We start from the raw sequence: 20754 nt of genomic DNA, 5'->3' as shown, positions 1-20754 counted from the left end.
GGGGTTGTCATTGTGAGCCCAGACACAAACCACCCTGTAGAAGAAGATCAGGACCGCCAGGGGGTGCACACTATGCACTATTCTGTGTTCCCAGGAGCAGGCGCAGGTAGGGGTAGACCAATTGCCCAAGTGAACATGGACGCAAAAATTATCAACAACATACTTACAAATTGAATCCAACAGTACATTAAAAGAATCATTTACCAGGATGAAGTCGGATTTATTCCTGGGGTGCAAGGATGGATCAATATTAACAATCAATCAAAGTTATACACCATATTAATAATAGGATAAGACCCAAATGATCCTTTCAATAAATGCAGAGAAGCATTTGATAAACTACACTATCTTTTCTTGATAAAAACCATCAAGCAAGTAAAGATAGATGGAAAATTCTTCAACGACATAAAGGCCATATACAAAACACGCACTGTTAACATCATCCTCAAAGGGGAAACACTGAGTGCTCTCCACATATGGTCAGGAACATGACAGGGATATCCAAGTCACTAATTTTGTTCAACGTAGTACTAGAAGGCTTAGCCTCTGCAATCAAACAAGGAAAAGGAATAAAACGCATAGACATGTGACAGGAGTAAATCAAACTTTCACTCGTTGCAGATTGCATGATACTCTGTGGAAAATCCAAAAGATTCCACCAAAAGACTTCTAGGACGGAGACAAAACTCAGAAAAGTTGTAGGATACAAAGACAACATCAAGTTATTGGCACTATACACATACACCAAAAATGAAGCAGAAAAGAGAGGCATTAAGGAATCAGTCCCATTTACAATTGCACCAAAAATCATAACATACCTAGGAATAAACCTAACCAAAGATGTTAGAGATCTGTATGCTAAAAACTATAGAAAGCATATGAAGCAAATTACACAAGACACAAAGGAAGAGCATTCCATGGTCATGGATTGGGAAACAAATATTGTTAAAATATCAACACTACCCAAAGCAATCTACACATTCATTGTGATCCTTACCAAAATAACACCAACATTCTTCACAGAAAAAGAACAAAGAATTTTAAAATTTGTATAAAACCAGAAAACACCGAATAGCCAGAGCAATGTTGAAAAAGAAATCCAAAGCTGGAGGCATCACAATTCTAGACTTCAAGCTGTATTATGAAGCTGTAATCATCAAGAAAGTATGGTACTGGCACAAAAATAGACACATGCATGAATGGGACAGAATAGAGAACCAGATTTGCTGAACAGTCTGTTCAGCAAATGGTGCTGGGAAAACTGGATAGTAACATGCAGAAGAATGAATCTGGAACACTTTCCTACAGCAAACACAAAAATATATTCAAAATGGATGAAAAACCTAAATGTAAGACCAAAAAGCATCAACATCTATAAGAGAAAACAAGCAGAAACCATTTTGACCTTGACCTCGGCAACTTCTTAATAGACATGCCTCTAGAGGCAAGGAAAACAAAAGCAAAAAATGAACTATTGGGACCTCATCAAGATAAAAAGCTTCTGCACAGTGAAGGAAACAATCAACAATGTTAAGTAGCAACTGACAGAGGAGTGAAGATATTTGAAAATGACATACGTGGTAAGAGTTAGTATCCAAAATCTGTAAGAACTTAACAAACACAGAAGAACAAATATCCAGTGAATGATAAAAAGACATGAGCAGACACTTTTCCAAAGAAAACATCTGGATGGCTAAGAGACACATGAAAAGATGCTCAACATCACTCATCATTGGGGAAAATCAATTCAAAATCATGATAAGATACCACCTCACACCTGTCAGAATGGCTAAAATGAACAATTCAGGAAACAACAGATATGGGCAAGGATGTGGAGACAGAGGAACCTTCCTATACTCTTGGTGGGAATGCAAAGTGGTGTGACCACACTGGAGAAGAGTTTAAAAAGTTAAAATAGAATTGCCTTATGCCCCACCAATTTCTCTACAAGGTATTTACACAAAGGACACAAAAATTCTGATTCAATAGCTAAACGGGTGATGGAGATTATGTAGGTCACTTGTTGTGATGCGCACTGGGTGTTAATGTATATCATGAATCACTAAATTTTATTCCCAAAACTAAAACTACACTACATGTTAACTAACAAAGATGTAAATAAATAAAATCTTCAGACATTAAAAAACAGGGGAAAAAAAGGAAAGGGACAAATGTTGTTACAAATGGTCATAACCAATGGCATCTAGGGCAGTGAGTCTAACAACTTGCATTTACCCATTTTATCCCTAACTGGTAGTGGACATTAATTAACAAACATACTCAGGATTCCCAATGTTGGTGCCACGTAAGTTGGAATTCAAACCCCAGCTGCCCTTCCCAGCTCCTCTGTGACCACATCTCATGGGCAGTCTGTCTAGACAGCTGGCATCTATGTATTGCCTGTGTGTAGAAGTTCTTGCTCCTGGAACAGGCCCGTTCACCCACGTCTGCTGGGTACTCAGAAAGCACAGACTAGTGTCAGCTGGCATTCCTTGTACTTCCCATTCCTCACTAGGGAACAAGCTCAGCCTTGAGGATGCATGTTTACATGGGCTGTTCCACTGGTCTACACCACCTGACACCACCTGGATGCTGACTGCATCCAGACACATTTCACTCTGGTCTCTGTAATCTGCTCCACTGGTCTGTGTGTCTGACTCTGTGCCAGCAGCACAGTGTTATAGACAATGTACCTCTGCAATATACTTAGAAAGGAGGATGTGTGCTGTCTCCAGGTTTGTTCTTCTTTCTCAGGATTGTTTTCTCACTTCTGTGTGCTTTGTGGTACCATATAAATAAGAATTTCCCAGATACATTCATTGGCATTTTTATTAACTCAACTAACATTAGAAATTATTAGAACAGATAAAAGGAATAAGGAGTGTAATAATACAAAAAATTAACAAATCGAAATTGATATCTGGAAAGCTAAATGCAGTTGAAAAAGCATCTCTACTAGGAAATAAGTAAAACTCAAACAGACACAATCAGAATTAAGGAGGGGACATAACTGATACCAAAGAAGTGAAGAACAATAACAGAAAATCCCTAGATAATTATAGACCCATTATTAGATAACTAAGGGGCAACTAGGCAGTTTCTAGAGTTATACAATCCACAAGACTGTACATGAAGAAATAGAAAATTAACAGAATTAAAGCAAGTAAGATTGAATCTATAATCTAATCATATCCCGCCCCTAAAGGAAAAAATTCAGCTTGGTAACGGAGGACTTTATCTATGAATTGTATCAAAATATAAAGGATATTTAATGCCAATACCTCTCAGACTCTTACCAAAAACTGAAAAGAAAGGAATATGCCCCAACTCATCTACAAGACCAACCTTACTATGATGTGAAATCAAAAGACACCTTAAGAGAAACTAAAGGCCAATATCTCAGATGGACATACATGCAAAACTCCTAGCATAGTGAATGCAACAGCACAATGAAAGGGTCATATGTGACAATGCAGTCACATCTATTGATCACCTATATCATCATCTATTGATATATATAAAACTAGACAAAATTCATCAAATTGTCATTATTAAAAAATCTCAGCAGCTGAGGGAAAGAAAGAAATTACCTCCACAAAATTGTGGCCGTAGATGAAAAGCCCACAGCTGACAGCATATTTAACAGTGAAAAACTGACGCTTTTCCTGTCATATTAGGAGCCGGGCAAGGATTCTCATTCCCTACATAGGTATTCCGCATGGTAACATGAAGACCAGTAAAATATGGCACCCAATGTATGTCATCTTGTCACATGGCTTATTTGGAGGAAAGTCACTTGAGTAACAGCTAGTCTAAGGAAACTGTGACCCTCCTTTGTCCCCTTGGGGGCAGGAAATAAATCTCTCCTGGGAAACTTCCTTTCCCTCTACCAGAATGGAAGAACCATCCTTACACCAGAAATGGGAACCTTAGCACCAAGAAGGCTGTGCAAACAAGCCTTGTTAATTCCTCACTAATTGACTTGCCCAAACCCAAATCTCTGTCTTGTTAACTCTTCACAAATCCATTGTTTTTTTTTTTTTCTAAAAGGCACAAGTGCCACCTACATTCTTCATTCTCTGGGTGTCATATTATTAGGAAGCTTGTGCACATGCAAAATGAAATTTATTCTCTTCTCTAGATCTGTCTTATGTCAGTTGAATCCTTAGGCCAGACAAAGAACACAGAAGCAAAGAAGGAAAACCCTTTCTGGTCCTAGAAGTTGAAGGTGTACCCATAAAAATTAGGTAAGAAAATGAAATAAAGACATGCAAATCAGTAGGAAGAAAATTATTTGTTTGAGAATCACATGAACTTATATTGAAATCTTAGAAACTCCATAAAAAAAGTATTAGAACTAATAAACTCAGGAAAAGTTCAGGGTACAAATCAACATACAAAAATATGTTGTATTTCCACACACCTAAAACATAGTATATGAAATAAATAACAAAATCACACAATTGAAAATGGCACAAAATGGAGCATCTGTGTGGCTCAATCCGTTAAGGGCCTACTGTTGATTTTGGCTCAGGTCATGATCTCATGGCTCCTGAGTTTAATTCTGAGGCAGGGTCTGCAATGATTGTTTACAGCCTGCTTGGGATTCTCTGTCCCCTTCTCTCTCTCTGATCTCTCTCTCCTTCCCTCTATCTGTCACACAAAAATAAACACACATTAAAATATATGGCACAAAATAAAGTATTTAGGATTAAATTTCACTAAAAAGTAAAATAGTATACCAAACATGATGTGCTGGGAGAAAGACATGTAAAATGGCAAACACAGATGAAAAGATCACTGTGTTCACAGATCAGAATTATTTATACTGTCACAGTCCCTTCTGCAAGAAGTGATCCAGAAGTGCCTCTCAAACACTGGTTTTAAATTTGAAACAAATCTAAGTCTGGAGCCTGATATATAGTCAGAGGATATGCAAATAGGGCCCTCCCTGTGCTGATTAAACCAGTCCAGCTCCAACCCTGCAGCTGGGAGAGGAGCCCCAGCCCCGGGAGTCCCAGGTGTTCCCATTCTGTGATCAGCACAGAACACACACACCTCACCATGGAGTTTGTGCTGGGCTGGGTTTTCCTGGTTGCTCTTTTAAAAGGTAATTCATGGTGAACGAGGGACACTGAGTCTGTGAGTGGATATGAGTGAGACAGTGGATGTGTGACAGTTTCCTGACCAACATGTCTTGTGTCTGCAGGTGTCCTGTGTGACGAGAAGCTGGTGGAGTCTGGAGGAGACCTGGTGAAGCCTGGGGGGTCCCTGAGACTCACGTGTGTAGCCTCTGGATTCACCTTCAGTAGCTACCACATGAGCTGGGTCCGCCAGGCTCCAGGAAAGGGGCTGCAGTGGGTCGCATATATTAGTAATAGTGGAGGTAGCACATACTACGCAGACTCCGTGAAGGGCCGATTCACCATCTCCAGAGACAACGCCAAGAACACGCTGTATCTGCAGATGAACAGCCTCAAGACCGAGGACACGGCCACATATTACTGTGCAAGTGACACGGTGAGGGGACCTCACTGGGAGCCCAGACACAAACCTCCCTGCAGGGGGGATCAGCACCACCAGGGGGCGCACACTATGCACAATTCTGCTTTGTGTTCCCAGGAGGAGGTGCAGATGGAGGTTAAAGGAAGCTTTCTGTCAGGGTCTGGGGCTTCCTCTCCACACAGCAGTTTCTCTAGGGAGCCTCTCTGGTCACAGGATTCTGTCTTTATCTATTAACTCTCTGAATTAGCAACTGTGTTGTCATAGGAAAACTACCCTAACATGCACAAAGACACAGTTGTTTGCATTGCTTACTCCTGTCTCTCAGTATGAGTGAATTGCAGATTTCCTGACGCACAACAGCTGAACCTTTACAGGAGTCCCAGATGCACTCACTGTGCAGCCAGGACTACAGGATCCCCCAGACCCCCATTATCTTCACCCAGCACTTGTCCCAACAATGTGACACACTTCCCTCCTGGCACTTGCTACTCAGGACTTTAAATGAGCTACAGCTTTATCCAATTCCTCTAAAGAAGAGATAATTCATCTCCATGTATTAGTCAGGATTCTCCCGAGGAACAGAAACCAAAGAACATTGGTTTCCATGACTAAATACATTGATAAGCCCCACATTCCACTCTCACATGCTGGAGACCCAGGAAAACCAGTGGTGTAATTCTCATCTGATGCTGAACTAGTTTCTAGTCTCAGAACGTGAAGAGCTGATGATGTAACTCTCAGAACAAGGCCCAGAGGAGACCAATGTTCCAATTGAAACATGCACATGGCAAGTAAAACTGAGGGAATTCCTCCTCCCTCTGCATCAGTTTCTATTCTTAACCTTAATGGAATGGGTGATGCCCAGGCAGACAGAAACCATGGATACAAATGCCAGTCTCTTCTGGAACACATCACAGACATCCACAGAAACAGTGGGGAGTCTGGGCACCCATGATGCAGTCAAGATGACACATAAAGGTAATCATGACAAGTCAACCTCCTGTAAATGTGCAGGTCAAAGACTGAAGATTTAGAAGTCCATGCCATGACTGGCATGGAGCCCGGTGGGCATAGCTGTGCTTCTGTGGAGAAGGAAGGCAGAGTCGCATAGGGGGCATTGTGGTCTGAAATCCCCTGGGAGACTTGGGGAGAGACAGTTCCCTTCTCAGGGTGCATTTCGTAAAAGGTGTATTGCCTCTCGTGGGGCAGGAGAGCTGACAGGCACCATTGCACTGCCCTGGTCATTAGCATAGGAGCCTCTGCTGAGAGCAGCTAACTGAATGCTGCCTCCTTGTTCTTCCTCACCATGAACTCCAAGCCCCTAGTGTTCATGCAACTGCCCTCCTGGGATAAACAGCTCCAGCCACAGCACAGCGAGACCCTCTCACAGAGGATCACTGGGGTCCCAGTCATATTGAGTTCATATAATTTGGAGTTTTCAAACCCAGCTAGAGCTCCTGAGATAAAACATAAGAGCCCTGTGCCACCAGGTGGGCCAATGGTTTGGACACAGACAGGGTGAAGGCAGGGTTCTGATGGAAGCCTGGGACCCACAGGTACAGATTGTTCTCTTTGTGGGAGGGCTTCCTGAACAGGGGAAGCTGGGAACTCCAACTCAAGGGACTAGACAGGGAGCTGATGCCAATATTTCCTCCCACCAATCAGCATGGACAGAATTCAGTGAGCAGCACAGAACCTCCCAGTAGAAGCTAAGCCACTGACACCAAGCTATACCCCCCCCCTTGCCTTCCTCAGGTGCTTCCTTACTAGAGAAAGAGGGCCTGGAAACCAGATCAGCACCGCGCCCCTCCCTCAAAAGACGACATATACCCCCAAAGGCACCAAGTCTACTGACCATATAGTGAGGCATAGCTTCACCTCTAGGGGAAATAGGAATTAGCCTCTTTTAACAGGCAGAACAAACTCACCTGGTTAAAACTCACAACATTGTGGACAATGTCTAAACACTCATCGATGGAGAAAAGGAGAAACTCTGCAGAGGACTTAGCTGAGGGACAGAGCAGCCAATACACAACACCACAGTGCACACAGAATATGCAACAAATGCTTCCTAAAGAGTCAAGCCCTCAACAGCAATTGAACACTTTTCAATAAAGACACTACTCTAGAAGCAGAAAACAAAACAGGATTTTCTAAAACACTTAAGAAAGCAGAGACATAGACATACACCATGATGGAGGAATTCATCCCAAAAGAAAAAACGATAAAAGGTCATTGCCAGGGATATTATTAAAGCACATATAACTAATATGCCTCAAACAGAATTTCTAAAAACTCTCACAAGGAAATAGAATTTTTAACAACTATCATACGGATACTTGCTGTGCTTGAGGAAAGCATAGGAGACATGAAGGAAACCCTTACTGCAGATAGAAATGACCTAAAACCTAGCATGCTGAAATTTTAAATGCTGTAACCAAGATGTGAAACTGATGGTATATAATGACCTCAAGGCGTAAAGCAGATGAATGAGCAAGTGACATAGAAGATAACATTGTGGGGGAAATAAAGCAGAAAGGAAGAGGAAAATTAAAGTATTGCCTCACAAACATATACTTAGGGATCTCAGCAACTCCATAATGTGTAATAAAATTCTTTTCAAAGGAGTCCCAGAAGAAGGAGAGGGAGAAAACAAGGGAAGAAGAGTTATCTGAGTGAATTACCATGGGAAATTCCCCAAAATGGGGAAGGAAACAGACATACACATCTAGGAGGCACAGAGAATGCCATTATTTTAAAAAAGCAGGCCAACACTGAGACATATCAGAGAGAAATTGGTAAAATACACAGAAGAAGGAAAACGCTATAAGCACCAAGACAAAAGAGGTCACTAAATAAACAGGGAAGACAAAAGAAAAGATTATGGCAGATGTATCCACAGAAACCTTCAGGCAAGAAGGGAGTAACATGATATCCACAACATGCACAGTTGAAAATTATGCAGCAAGAATACTTTGTCCAGAAAGGGTCATTCGGACACAAGAAGAGATAGAATTTCCCAGAAAAGCAAAGACCAAAGGAGTTCATGGCCTCTAAACAAGCGCCCTGCAAGAATTATCAAAGGGGACTCTTTGAGTGGAAAAGGAAGACTAAAAGAAACAAAGACTAGAAATAAGCAGAGAAAATCTCCAGAAACAGGGACTTTAGAGATAACACAATGGCAAAAGTTTATATCTATCAATAATCACTGTGAATGTAAAAGGGAAAAATGGTCCAATCAAAAGACAAAGGATATCAGAATGGATTAAAAAAATGCAAGACCTTCTGTACACTACCTACGATAGACTCATTTTCAACCTAAAGCAACTGTAGATGGAAAGTGAGGGGAGGGAGAACAATTTATCAGGCTAATGGACATCAAAAGAAAGGTGTAGTACCATACTCATATCACACTAACTAGATTTTAAACCAAAGTCTGTTACAAGAGATGAGGAAGTCAGTACATCATCATGAAGGGGTCTATCCAACAAGAAGATATAAAGCTTTAAATATTTATACACCGAAAGGGTAAGCACTGATATATACATAAATCAATTAATAAGAAACATCAAAAAACTTATTGATAATAATAAAAGAATAATAATAGAGAACTTCAACACTCCACTTACAGCAATGGACACATCACCTAAGCCAAAATTAATAAGGAAACAATGGCTTAGAAAGGCACACTGGACCAAATGGACTTAACAGATATATTCAGAACATTCCACCGTATAGCAACAGAATACTCATTCTTTTTGACTGCACATGCAACATTCTCCACAACAGATCACATACTATGTCATAAATCAGCTCACTACAAGTTCAAAAAGACTGAGATCATACATGTACATTTTCATACCAAACACTATGAAACGTGAAGTCAACCACAAGAACTTTGGCAACACCACTAATACCTAAGGTTAAAGAACATTGTGGTAAAGAATTAATGAGGTTTTCAGGAAATTAGAGAAGCAATAAAAAATACATAGATGCAAATTAAAATGAAAACATGCCAGTGCCCCATCTGGATGCAGCAAAAGTGGTTGGAAGAGGGAAATATATAGCGATACAGGCCAAACTCAAGAAAGAAGAAAAATCTCAAACACACAACCACTTCACAACTAAAGAAGCTAGAAAATGAACAGCAAATGAACCCTAAAGCCAGCAGAAGGTAAATAAAAAACATTAGAGCACACAAATGATAAAGAAACAAACAAAACATTAGACAGATCAATGAAAATATAAGTTGGTTTTTGGAATCATAAATAAAAATGATAAACCCAAGGCCAGGTTTGCCAAAAACAAAAGAGAAAAGACTAAGTAAATATAACCACAAATTTAAGACGAGAGATCACAACTAATAGCACAGAAATACAATTAGAAGAAAATATTTTGGAAATTTATATGCCAACAAACTGGTCAATCTGGAAGAACTGGATAAATTCCTACAGTAATGTAAACTACAGTAACTGAAATAGGAAGAAACAGAAAACCTGAACTGACTGATAATGAACAAAGCAATTGATCCGTAATCAAACTCTACTGAAACACAAAAGACCAGGGCCTGATGGCTTCACAGGTGAATTCTACCTGATATTTAAAGAAGAGTGTAAATAATCTATTTAAGTAGCATAGAATATTCTAGTCTTCTCAAACTGTTCCAAATAATAGAAATGGAAAGAAAACTTCCAAACTCATTCTATAAGAACAGTATGACCATGGTTCCAAATCAAATAAAACCCAACTAAAAAGGAGACTTAAAAGCCACTAGCCCTAATGAGCATGGATGCAACAATTATCAAGAAAATAATTGCAGCTTGAATCCAAAAATACGTTAAAATTATCATTTACCACGATCAGGTGGGATTCATTCCTTGGTTGTAAGGGTGGTTCAATATTCACAAATGACTCAATGTCATACAACACATCGATAAGATAAAGGATAAAAACTATATGATCCTCTCAATAGATGTGAAAAAGAGCATTTGACAAAGTACAGCAACCTTTCTTAATAAAAACCCTCAACAAGGCATAGAGGAAACACACCTTAACATCATAAAGACCATATATGAAAACCCCACAGGTACTATCCACAGTAGGGAAAAAACCTTTTCCTCTACTGTCAGGAACACAAGAGGGATGCCCACTCCCATCATTCTACTTAACATAGCTGGAAGTCTTATCCTCACAAACAGACAACAAAAAGAAATAAAGGCATTCAAATTGGCAAGAAAGAAGTCAAACGTTCACTCTTCACAATGACATGACACTCTATATAGAAAACCCAAGAATCCACCAAAATATTGCAAGCACTGATACACAAATTCAGCAAAGTAACAAGATACAAAATCAACATGCAAAAATCTATTGCATTTGTATATAGTAATAATGTAGAAACAGAAAGACAAATCCAAAAAAATTCCATCCCCTTTACAATTGCACCAAAAATAATAGGATAACTAAAGGGTTAAAAGATCTATACTCTGAAAAATACAAACACGATGAAAGAACTGAGGATGACACAAAGAAATGGAAACACAGTCAATGTTCAGGATTGAAGGAGCAAGTATTGTTGACATGTCTATTCTACACAAAGAAACAGGAGACTTTATGATTGCAGACTTCATGGTATATTACAAAGCAGTAGTCATCAAGACAGTATGCTACAAGCACAAAAGAGACACACAGATCAATAGAACAGACTAGTAAGCCCAGATATGGACTCACACATGTATGGTCACCTCATCTTGAATGAAGTAGGAAAGACTATGTAATGGGAAAAAAAAAAAAAGACAGTCTTCTCAATGAAGGGTGTTGGGAAAACTGGACCAGAACATGCAGAAGAATGAAACTGAGCCACTTTCTTACACCATACACAAAAATAAATTCAAAATGGGTGAAAGACCTAAATGTGAGACAGGAGACCATCAAAATCCTAGAGGAGAACTCAGGCAGCAACTTCTTTGACATTGGACATCGCAACTTCTTACTAGATGTGTCTCAGAAGGCAAAGGAAACAATAGCAAACATTAACAGCCAGGGCCTCATCAAAATGAAAAGCTTCTGCACAACTAAAGAAACAATCAACTACTCTAAAAGGAAACCTACAGAATTGAAAAATGTATTTGCGAATGATATATCTCATAAAGCCTTTCTATCCAAAATCTATAGAGAACATATCAAACTCAGCATCCAAAATACAAACAATCCAGTGAAGAAATGGGCAGAAGACATGACTAGACACTTTTCCAAACAAAGCATCCAGATGGCTAATGAAAAATACTCATCATCACTCAACAACAGGGAAACACAAATCAAAACTTAATGAGATAGGACCTCACAAGTCTCAGAATGGCTAAAATTAACAACTCAGGAAACAACAGATATTGATGAGGATGAGGAGAAAATGGAACCCTTTTATACTCTTGGTGGGAATGCAAAGGGGTGTGGCCATTCCAGAAAACACTTTAAATACTTAAAACTGAAACTACCTTGTACTCCAGTAATTGCTCTACTAGGTATTCACCCAAAGGATACAAAAATTCTGATTTGAGGAGGCACATGCACCCCAATGTTTATAGCAGCATTAACAATGAGAGCCAAAGTGAGGAGAGAGACCAAAAGTCCACCGAGTGATGAATATGCATATATATGTATAGACTAGAATATTATTCGGTCATAAAAAAGAATGAAATCTTGCCATTTGCAAAGATGTTGACGCAGTTAGAGGATATCATGCTAAGTGACATAAGGCAGTCCAAGAAAGACAAGCATGATATTATTTCCTTATATGGGGAATTTAAGAAACACAGCAGATGAACATAGGGGAAAGGGAAAAAAAGAGCAAGAAAAAATATAAAAGACTCCAAGGATAGAGAACGAATTGAGGGTTGCTGGAGGACAGGGGTGTAGGGGATGCGTTAATGGATGATGGGGATTAAGTAGGCCAAGTGTTCTGATGCGTACTGGATATGAATGTGGGTGATGAATCAGTGAATTCTACTACTGAAATTAATATCACACAGTATGTAATCTAATAAAAATTTAAACACAAACTTAAAAAGTTAGAAAAGTGGAAAAAAAGGAAGGGAGAAACATTGTCACAAATTGTCGTCAACATGGAATCTAAGGTAGTGAGTCTAACTTCTTGCATTTACTCATTTTATCCCTAAATGCTAGTGGACATTAATTAACATACTCATGACTTTTACAGTGGTTCCAGGTGGGCTGGAATTCAAACCACAGCTGCCCTTCCCAACTCCACTGTGCCGACACCCCATGGGCAACTTGTCCAGACACCTGCACAAGAACCCAGGTTGGACCACAGCAGGGACCCTCATCTGCAGGACTGAAAAGTGTGGAGAGATGACCATTCCTGCCAGGCTCTGGGTTTCCTCCCACGACCTTGCTGGCTCCACTCCCTTTTATTCCTTTCCCTTCTCTTTGAAAAGAAGCATGTCCCCTGTTTCTGGTGCATGAAAGTGAGGGGCTCTGTGTTCTATAAATGTTCAATATGACCGATCACTTACATGGGGACAAATAAAAACCCATATGGTGCAGCCTGTCTCATGGGCTCCTATCACCCAAAGTGGCAGAGTACAAATAAACCTAAATATGCACTTAGTGAAACACTGTACAGCACGTTGCAAAAGCATTAGGACATGAGAAGCCTGGAATAATTCCACAAATGCTGTATGAGCTCCCCTTGGAAGGAAGAAGAAATCTTATACTCCGAAACATGCAAAACAAAAAATAATTGCAGGAAGTGATAAAACAGTTTCATGTGTTCTATTCATGAAGTGTCTGACAGTGACAATGCACAGAATGAATTGTCAGCGTTTCGCATAGAATTGTGAAGGAAACATCTTGAGTCATGAACTTGGTTGTGGGCACAGAGCTCAATGGCTCCTGACACATATAGAAACCCCAAAACTTGGAAAGGTTAACGTGTTTTTTGGCCCCGGAGCACATCTATCAAATCTGATGAACAATCTGTCCAAAAAGACACACACAGCATATCTTGTGAAACTTGAGTTCAATTTCAGCATGAGAACAGAATTTCCATATATTATGAAAAAAACATGCCATGAAAATGAGTTACTACACACTATAAACTTAAAAACAAACAACAGAGACCAGAGACCAGTTAGCGAACAAGTCAGCATTGAGAGACACCAGAAAAAAAAAAAAAAAGATTTTAGTTATATTGTAAATCAAGAAATTACTGGGGTGCCTGCGTGGCTCAGTCAGTTAAGCATCTGACTTCAGCTCAGTTCACGATCTCACGGTTCATGGGTTTGAGCCCCGTGTCAGTTTCTATGCTTACAGCTTGGAGCCTAGAGCCTGCTTCTGATTGTGTCTCCCTCTCTCTGCCTCTCGCCCACTTGCACTCTCTCTCTCTCTGTCTCAAGAATAAAAATTTAAAAAAAAAATTATCAGTCACAAGCAATCAATCATTATGAAAACCAAAATTATACCTAAGAACCAAAGGCCCATAAAAAGAAATAGTATAAATGGGCTTTGTGAAAATCAAATAATTTTTTTTCTGAACACGTGGCAATCAATAGTAGTAAGACAAGTTACGGAGGAAAAGACAATATTCACAAATTGCATAACCACCAAGGGACTTGCATCCCGAATATGCTAAGAACCCTCAACAGTCAATAGGAAGAAAGGAAACAACACTCTATAAAACAAGCACAGCCTTGCGTAGTAAACATCCCATCCTAGAGGTTATAGACACATTAGGTAAGGACAGGAAAAGACTCTTCACACCATCAACTGTCAAGGAAATTCAAATCAAGAATGCAATAGATGCCCTATGCACTCATCCTGAGGGCTCAGGTATGAAGGGAACACTGGCAACACCATCCAGGTGAGCATCCAGCACACGTGGGGCCTCAAACACTGCAGGTAGGAATGAAACACGAACACCAGCTCTGGAAAACTGTTGGCTGTTGCTTATGAAATTATACATGGATGACTTAACATGTAACCTGGAAATACCACTCCCGAGTGTCTGCTCCAGAGTGAAATCCCATGCTCACAAAATAAATGGTGTGTAAATATTTATAGCATCTTAGTGTTAGAAGCTAGGAATAAGGCAAAAGTCTTTCTAAATAAAAAGGAATAAACCAAGTATGAAACTTCCATCAATGGGATGCTTTGCCACAGAAATGTGACGCTATTGATGCAGAATTGAAACTAGGAGAACCTCAAAGACATGATATGAGGGAAGGGAAGTCGTCTCAAAGACTACAGAGGTGGTGTGGCCTGGGACATTCACACAGCCAGCCCAGATGACAGTGTTTGGCTGGGTTTCTTTATCTCTTTCTGCCCAACATTCACATGACAAGTTCCTCTGCCTCATGTTGAATGCTGTCCTGCGCTCAACAATGCTCTCATGTTTCAACTCTCCACAGACTAAACCCTACAACCTCGGACTCCTCTGAATGGAGAGTTGTTGAGGCCATAATCTGACATGTGTTCTGACAGGAGCTGTTCCCTCCACTGTCCCTGGCTCTGGCTCTCTCCTGCAGGTGAGGAGGAGTAGGTTAGGAATACTCCACTGAAACCATCTGTCTCCTGCACCTGACTCTCCCACAACATGAGGCCCAGACCTTCCTCACCCTCAGCTGGAAATGAAGTCAGTTATACTGAAACAGATTTGCACCTTGGTTTAGTGGATTGCTCCAGCTCCCCCCTGCCCTGGGCAAAACTCTGCAGCTGCAGGTGGGGACAAAATGAGGGATCAGTTTAGGGATGAGTGGCAGCTGCACTTCTTTGAGCCTTGCTTGTCCTAGTGGCATGAGACCCCTGCCATACAAGTCAGGTCTGGGGCGACCAGGCTCCCAGCATCCCGAGTGGACTGTGCCCAGGGCAGAGTTTCCATCCTGGGAGTGGCGCTGCAAACAATGAGTGAGTCCTCAGTGGCACCTGCTGGGGCTTGGCCTCAACAGCAAACAGCTTAGGGCCACTGACATCCTGTCCCTCTGGGAAAGAGTCCTCTGAACAGGAGCTGGTCACCAGGAACCCTGGTATTGGTTGCAACAGTCTGGAGGGGAGGTTGCAGCCAGGCTCAGTGGCACATGCCTATAGTCCCAGCTCCTTGCACTGGAGTTTCCATTTGCTGAGCTGGGGTGGGGAAGGAAAGGCACATACCTTAGCTCAAAATTCTAGCTTTGCCGTCTGTCAGTATATTTTCTGGAATAAATGTTTCTTCATGGGCTCTATGCCAAGAAGGCCATTTGCAGACACTGTAAATACATCATTTGAGATTTTATTCATATTCCACATAGTAAACATTCAATGTAGTATTACTTTCAGGTGTAAAATATAGCGATTCAACATTTCCATACAACACCCAGTGCTCATTATGAGTGCGGCCCTGCAACCCCATCACCTACTTCCCCAAACCTCCTCCCACGTTCCCTCTGGTAACCATAAGTTTGTTTTGTATAGGTAAGAATCTGTTTTGTTGGGTTTATATGTTCCATGGCTTAAGCCTAAGACTCTTGATTTGGGTTCATGTCTTGATATCATGGATTCTGAGATCAAGCCCCATTTTGGTTTCTGCACTGACAGCAAAGAGACTGCTTGGGATTCTCCTTCCCGCTTCCTCTGCTCCTCGCCCCATTCTATCTCAACATAAATTTAAAAACATTGAAAAACGTTTATTTCTTGGTGTAGCTCTTCTCTCCTCTTTGTCCCATTTCCCATTTGAAGTTTCTTAAATTCTACATATGAATGAAAGCATATATTTGTCTTTCTCTCACTTGTTTCAGTTAGCATAATACTCTCTAACTCCATCCGTATCAGTACAAATAGCAAATGTCATTCCTTTCAGGGCTGAGAAACATTCCAGTGTATGAGTATGAGTGTGTGTGTGTGTGTGTGTGTGTGTGTAGATATACCACATATACTTTATCCATTTATGAGTCAATGGTTACTTGGGCTGTTTCCATAGCTGGGCTGTTTTTGATAGGGCTGCTATAAATATAGAGTTGCAATCCCCTTTAAATTAGTACTTTTGTATCCTTTGGGTAAATACCTAGTAGTTCAATTGATCAGTCATAAGGTAGTTATATTTTTAGCATTTTGAGGAATGCCCATGCTGTTTTCCAGACAAGCTGCACCAGTTTCCATTCCCACAAGCAGTGCAAAAGTGTTCCTCTTTCTCTGTATCCTCACAAACACCTGATGTTCCTTATGTAGTTGAGTTTAGTCATTCTGACAGGAGTGAGTTGATATTTCGTTGTAGTTTTGATTTATATTTCCCTGATGATGAGTGATGTTGAGCATCATTTCATGTGTTTATTGGCCATCTGTATGTTGCATTTTGGAAAGTCTATTCATGCCTTCTGCTCATTTTTTAATAGGATTATTCAGTTTTGGAGCTGAATTTTATACTACATACAGAAAACCTAAAAAACTCCACCAAAAAAACCCCACTAGAACTGATACAATAAACCAGTAAAGCTGCAGCATACGAAATCAACATACAGAAATTTGTGCATTTCGATACAACAATAATGAAGAAGGAGAAAGAGAAATCAAGGAATTTATCCCATTTACAATTACACAAAAAAACATAAGATACCTAGAAATAACCCTCACTAAAGAGTTACAAGAGCTTTACTCTGAAAAACCTGGGACATTTATGGTACCAATTGAAGAAGACACAAAGAAATGGAAAAATATTCCATGCACATGGATTAAAACAAAAAAACATTGTTAAAATGTTGATACTACCCAAAGCAATCTAGACATTCAATGCAAATAATTCAATGCAAATATCCCTGTCAAATAATACAAGCATTCCTCACAGAGCTAAAACAAATATTTCTAAAATTATCATGGAACCACAAAAGACCTTGAACACCCAAAGCGATCCTAAAAAAGAAAAAAATGGAGGCATCACAATTCTGGGTTTCAAGCTATATTACAATGCGGTAGTCATCAAGACAGTACGGTCCTGGCACAAAAAGAGACACATAGATTAATGGAACAGAGTAGAAAACCCATAAATGGACACATAACAATATGGTCAACTAATCTTCGTCAAAACAGGAAACAGTATCAAATGGAAAAATGACAGTCCCTTCAACAAAGGGTGTTGGGAAAACTGGACAGCAACAGGAAACTCTAATGGAACTGGACCACTTTCTTACAATATACACAAAAACAAATTCAAAATGGATGAAAGACCTAAATGTGAGACAGGAAACCATCAAAATCCTAGAGGAAAACACAGGCACCAAACTCTTTGACCACGGTCAGAACAACTTCTTACTGGACATGTCCCAGATGCAAGGGAAACAAAAGCAAAAGTGAACTATTGGGACCTCAAGATAAACAGCTTCTGTACAGCAAAGACACAATCAACAAAACTAAAAGGCAACTGACAAAATAGGAGAAGATATTTGCAAATGGCATTATCAGATAAAGGCTTAGTATCCAAAATCTATAAAGAACTTCTCAAACTCGACACTGAAAAAAAAAACAAATAATCTGGTGAAGAAATGGTCAGAAGACATGAATAGACATTTTTCAAAGAAGACTTCCAGATGGCGAAATGACACGTGTAATGAGGCTCATTGTCACTCCTCGTCAGGGAACATAAATCAAAACCACAATGAGATAACACCTCACACCTGTCAGGATGGCTAAAATTAACATGGTGGGAATGAAAGCTGGTGCAGCCATTCTGGAAAATAGTGTGGAGATTCCTGAAAAAAATAAAAATAGAACTATCCTGTGATCGAGCAATTGTTTTACTAGGTATTTATCCAAAGGATACCAAAATGCTGATTCGAAGGGGCACATGGACCCCAATGTTTATAGCAGCCCTATCAACAACAAGCAAATTGTGGGAGAGCCCAAATATCCATCAGGAGATGAACACATAAAGAAGAGGTGGTAAATATATACAATGGAATATTACTCAGCCATCAAAAAGAATGAAAATGTGTGTGGAACATCAACGTATTAACCTAAGTGAAATAAGTCAGTAAGAAAAAGTCAAATATCATATGATTTCATTCATATGTGGAATATAAGAAACACAACATAGGAGAAGGAAAAATAAAATAAGAGAAAAACAGAGAGGGAAGAAACAGGAAGAGACTTAAATACAGAGAACAAACTGAGGGGAAGTGGGGAAGTTGGGCTAAAAGGGAGATAGGCATTAAGGAGGGCACTTGTTGAAATGAGAACTGGGTGTTATATGTACGTGATGAATCACTAAATTCTACACCTGAAATCAATACTACACTGTAGGTTAACACACTTAAATTTAAATTAAAAATATTACAAGAAAATTAAATACATACATATATGAACTCTTGGGAGTACCTCAAAATAGCAAATTCTGCACAGTGAAGGAAACAATAAACAAAACTAAAAGACAACCTATGGAATGGAAGAAGATACTTGTAAATGGCATATCCCCAGGGCTAGGATCCAAAGTATGTACATTTTTTTAAATTATTTTCACTTATCAGTACAGAGTGTGTGTCCATGCATACTTTGTGTGAGAAGCAAAACTCGTGTATTGTGGTAAGATCTCACTGAAACTGAGATCCACCCTCTTCACTAAATTTTAACCGTACAGTACAATATTGTTAAGTACACATGTAATGTTGTGGAGAAGACCTCTAGAACTTAGTCATCTTGCATAACAGAATATCACACACCTTGATATCTAACCCTCATTGCGCCTCTCTGCCAGCGCCTGGCAACTGCCACTCCACTCTGTTTTATTGTTATCAAATCCCGAATTCAGCTACCTGTTGCTGGAAAGGTCAACATTCAAAGTTTGAGTTTTGGTAGGAAAGGAATTTGAGCTTTATGCACAAAGCCAGCCACTGGTAAGAATGCAGACTCCTGTCCAAAAGCCAACTCTGAGGTTTCTCCCTGACGCAGGGGGTTTTAAAGGAGGAGAGCATATTTAATCAAACAAGGGAGTTCCATGGTTGATAACGTCTTTTGATCATGTGCAGACTCCACGGTGCAAGCTGCCAAAGTTACCTCCACTCCCTGGCATCTCCAGCTGAGGAGGGAACCACACATGCATGGGAGGAGACTGCCAGAGGCCAGGAAAGAACCCCAATAAGGGATTAGAGCGGAAAACCCCTGGGGCTCACACACGGTCAGCAGTACTTTCTGTTCTCCCCAGCTGGCATAAAAAAAATACTAAAATACAACCTTGTACTTCACCAATCATGACAGAATACTGGGAAATGTTTCCTCAGTAAACTCAGAGGAAGCTTCAAACCAAAAACCAAAGGATCAAATGGCTTGAAAACTAATGTCTAACCAGAATGAGACATGAAAAACGACGAAGCTATTTTTTTAGTCACCTATAAAGGTAAAATTGACAATGTCCACCTCCACATCCCAAGGAAGTAGGAAGCATTGGTCTCCATAATGAGGAAAAGCAGTCATCCATAGAAAGTGACCCAGCAGTACCACAGGACATGGAATTGGTAGAGAAGTTCAGGGTGTTAAAATTTCATATCCCATATTCACTAGCTGGAGGAAAGATGGAATGTGTTGAATACAGCCATGTCTCTGGGTCCAAGTCCTTACTACGTCCATGTGAGCACGGCTTGAACTGGCTCACCTACTTCTCCCACATCCACCCCAGCTGAACTGTTGTGCAGGGTCACACAATGCCACACCCTGGGACTGTTACCTAAACCCACAAGTGGATCCCAGGTGCAGGGGACTGGCCACCTGGTACAGCCCTCTGTTCTGTCAGATGGCCTAGACCTCACTTTGCTGAGGATCCTCCACTTATCCACTCTCACTGGCAGATGTCCCTGAGCAGGGGCATGAGGGTGGCAGAGGGCCAGGTCACCTTGAGGGCATCCCTCTTGCAGTTTGCATTCTGGGCAGTGCTGGCTCCTGTCCAGGGTTCTCAAGGTCGTCCCTCATGGCGCTACATCTCCTTGAGGTGGTAATTACAAAGAAGGAGCTGCACAATGGCAAGGGCATTCAGATGACTGGTTGGCTGTCCTGTAGCCTGTGTTTTGGGACAAAAGACCCGTTATCCACATGTGGCCAAGGAAACCCTTTAGGTCCAGACATCTGCTGATGATCACTCAGGATGATCAGGGAGACTTGCAGATGGACTACCCCTCCATGCCTCCAGACTGTTACTACCTCGGCTACCTGGAGGAGATTCCTCTTTCCATGGTCTCCATGGACACGTGCTATCAGGGCCTTGAAGGTATCATGAAGTAG

General features: G+C 40.5%; 1 gene segment (V, D, J or C); it reads left to right on the top strand.

Annotated features, from left to right (window-relative positions):
• The first annotated feature begins 4990 nt into the window (after window positions 1-4990).
• LOC128772871 (immunoglobulin heavy variable 3-23-like) lies at window positions 4991-20754 on the top strand. The segment is given in 3 exon segments: window positions 4991-5110; window positions 5210-5555; window positions 20589-20754. Coding segments are annotated over 3 exon segments (558 nt in total).

Source organism: Panthera pardus, unplaced genomic scaffold (genome assembly GCF_024362965.1).
Source record: "Panthera pardus isolate Hobbes unplaced genomic scaffold, ASM2436296v1 HiC_scaffold_24, whole genome shotgun sequence".
In the NCBI taxonomy this organism is placed as follows: domain Eukaryota; kingdom Metazoa; phylum Chordata; class Mammalia; order Carnivora; family Felidae; genus Panthera; species Panthera pardus.
The sequence above is the reverse complement of the archived record's forward strand: the minus strand, read 5'-3'. Positions and strand labels throughout refer to the sequence as shown.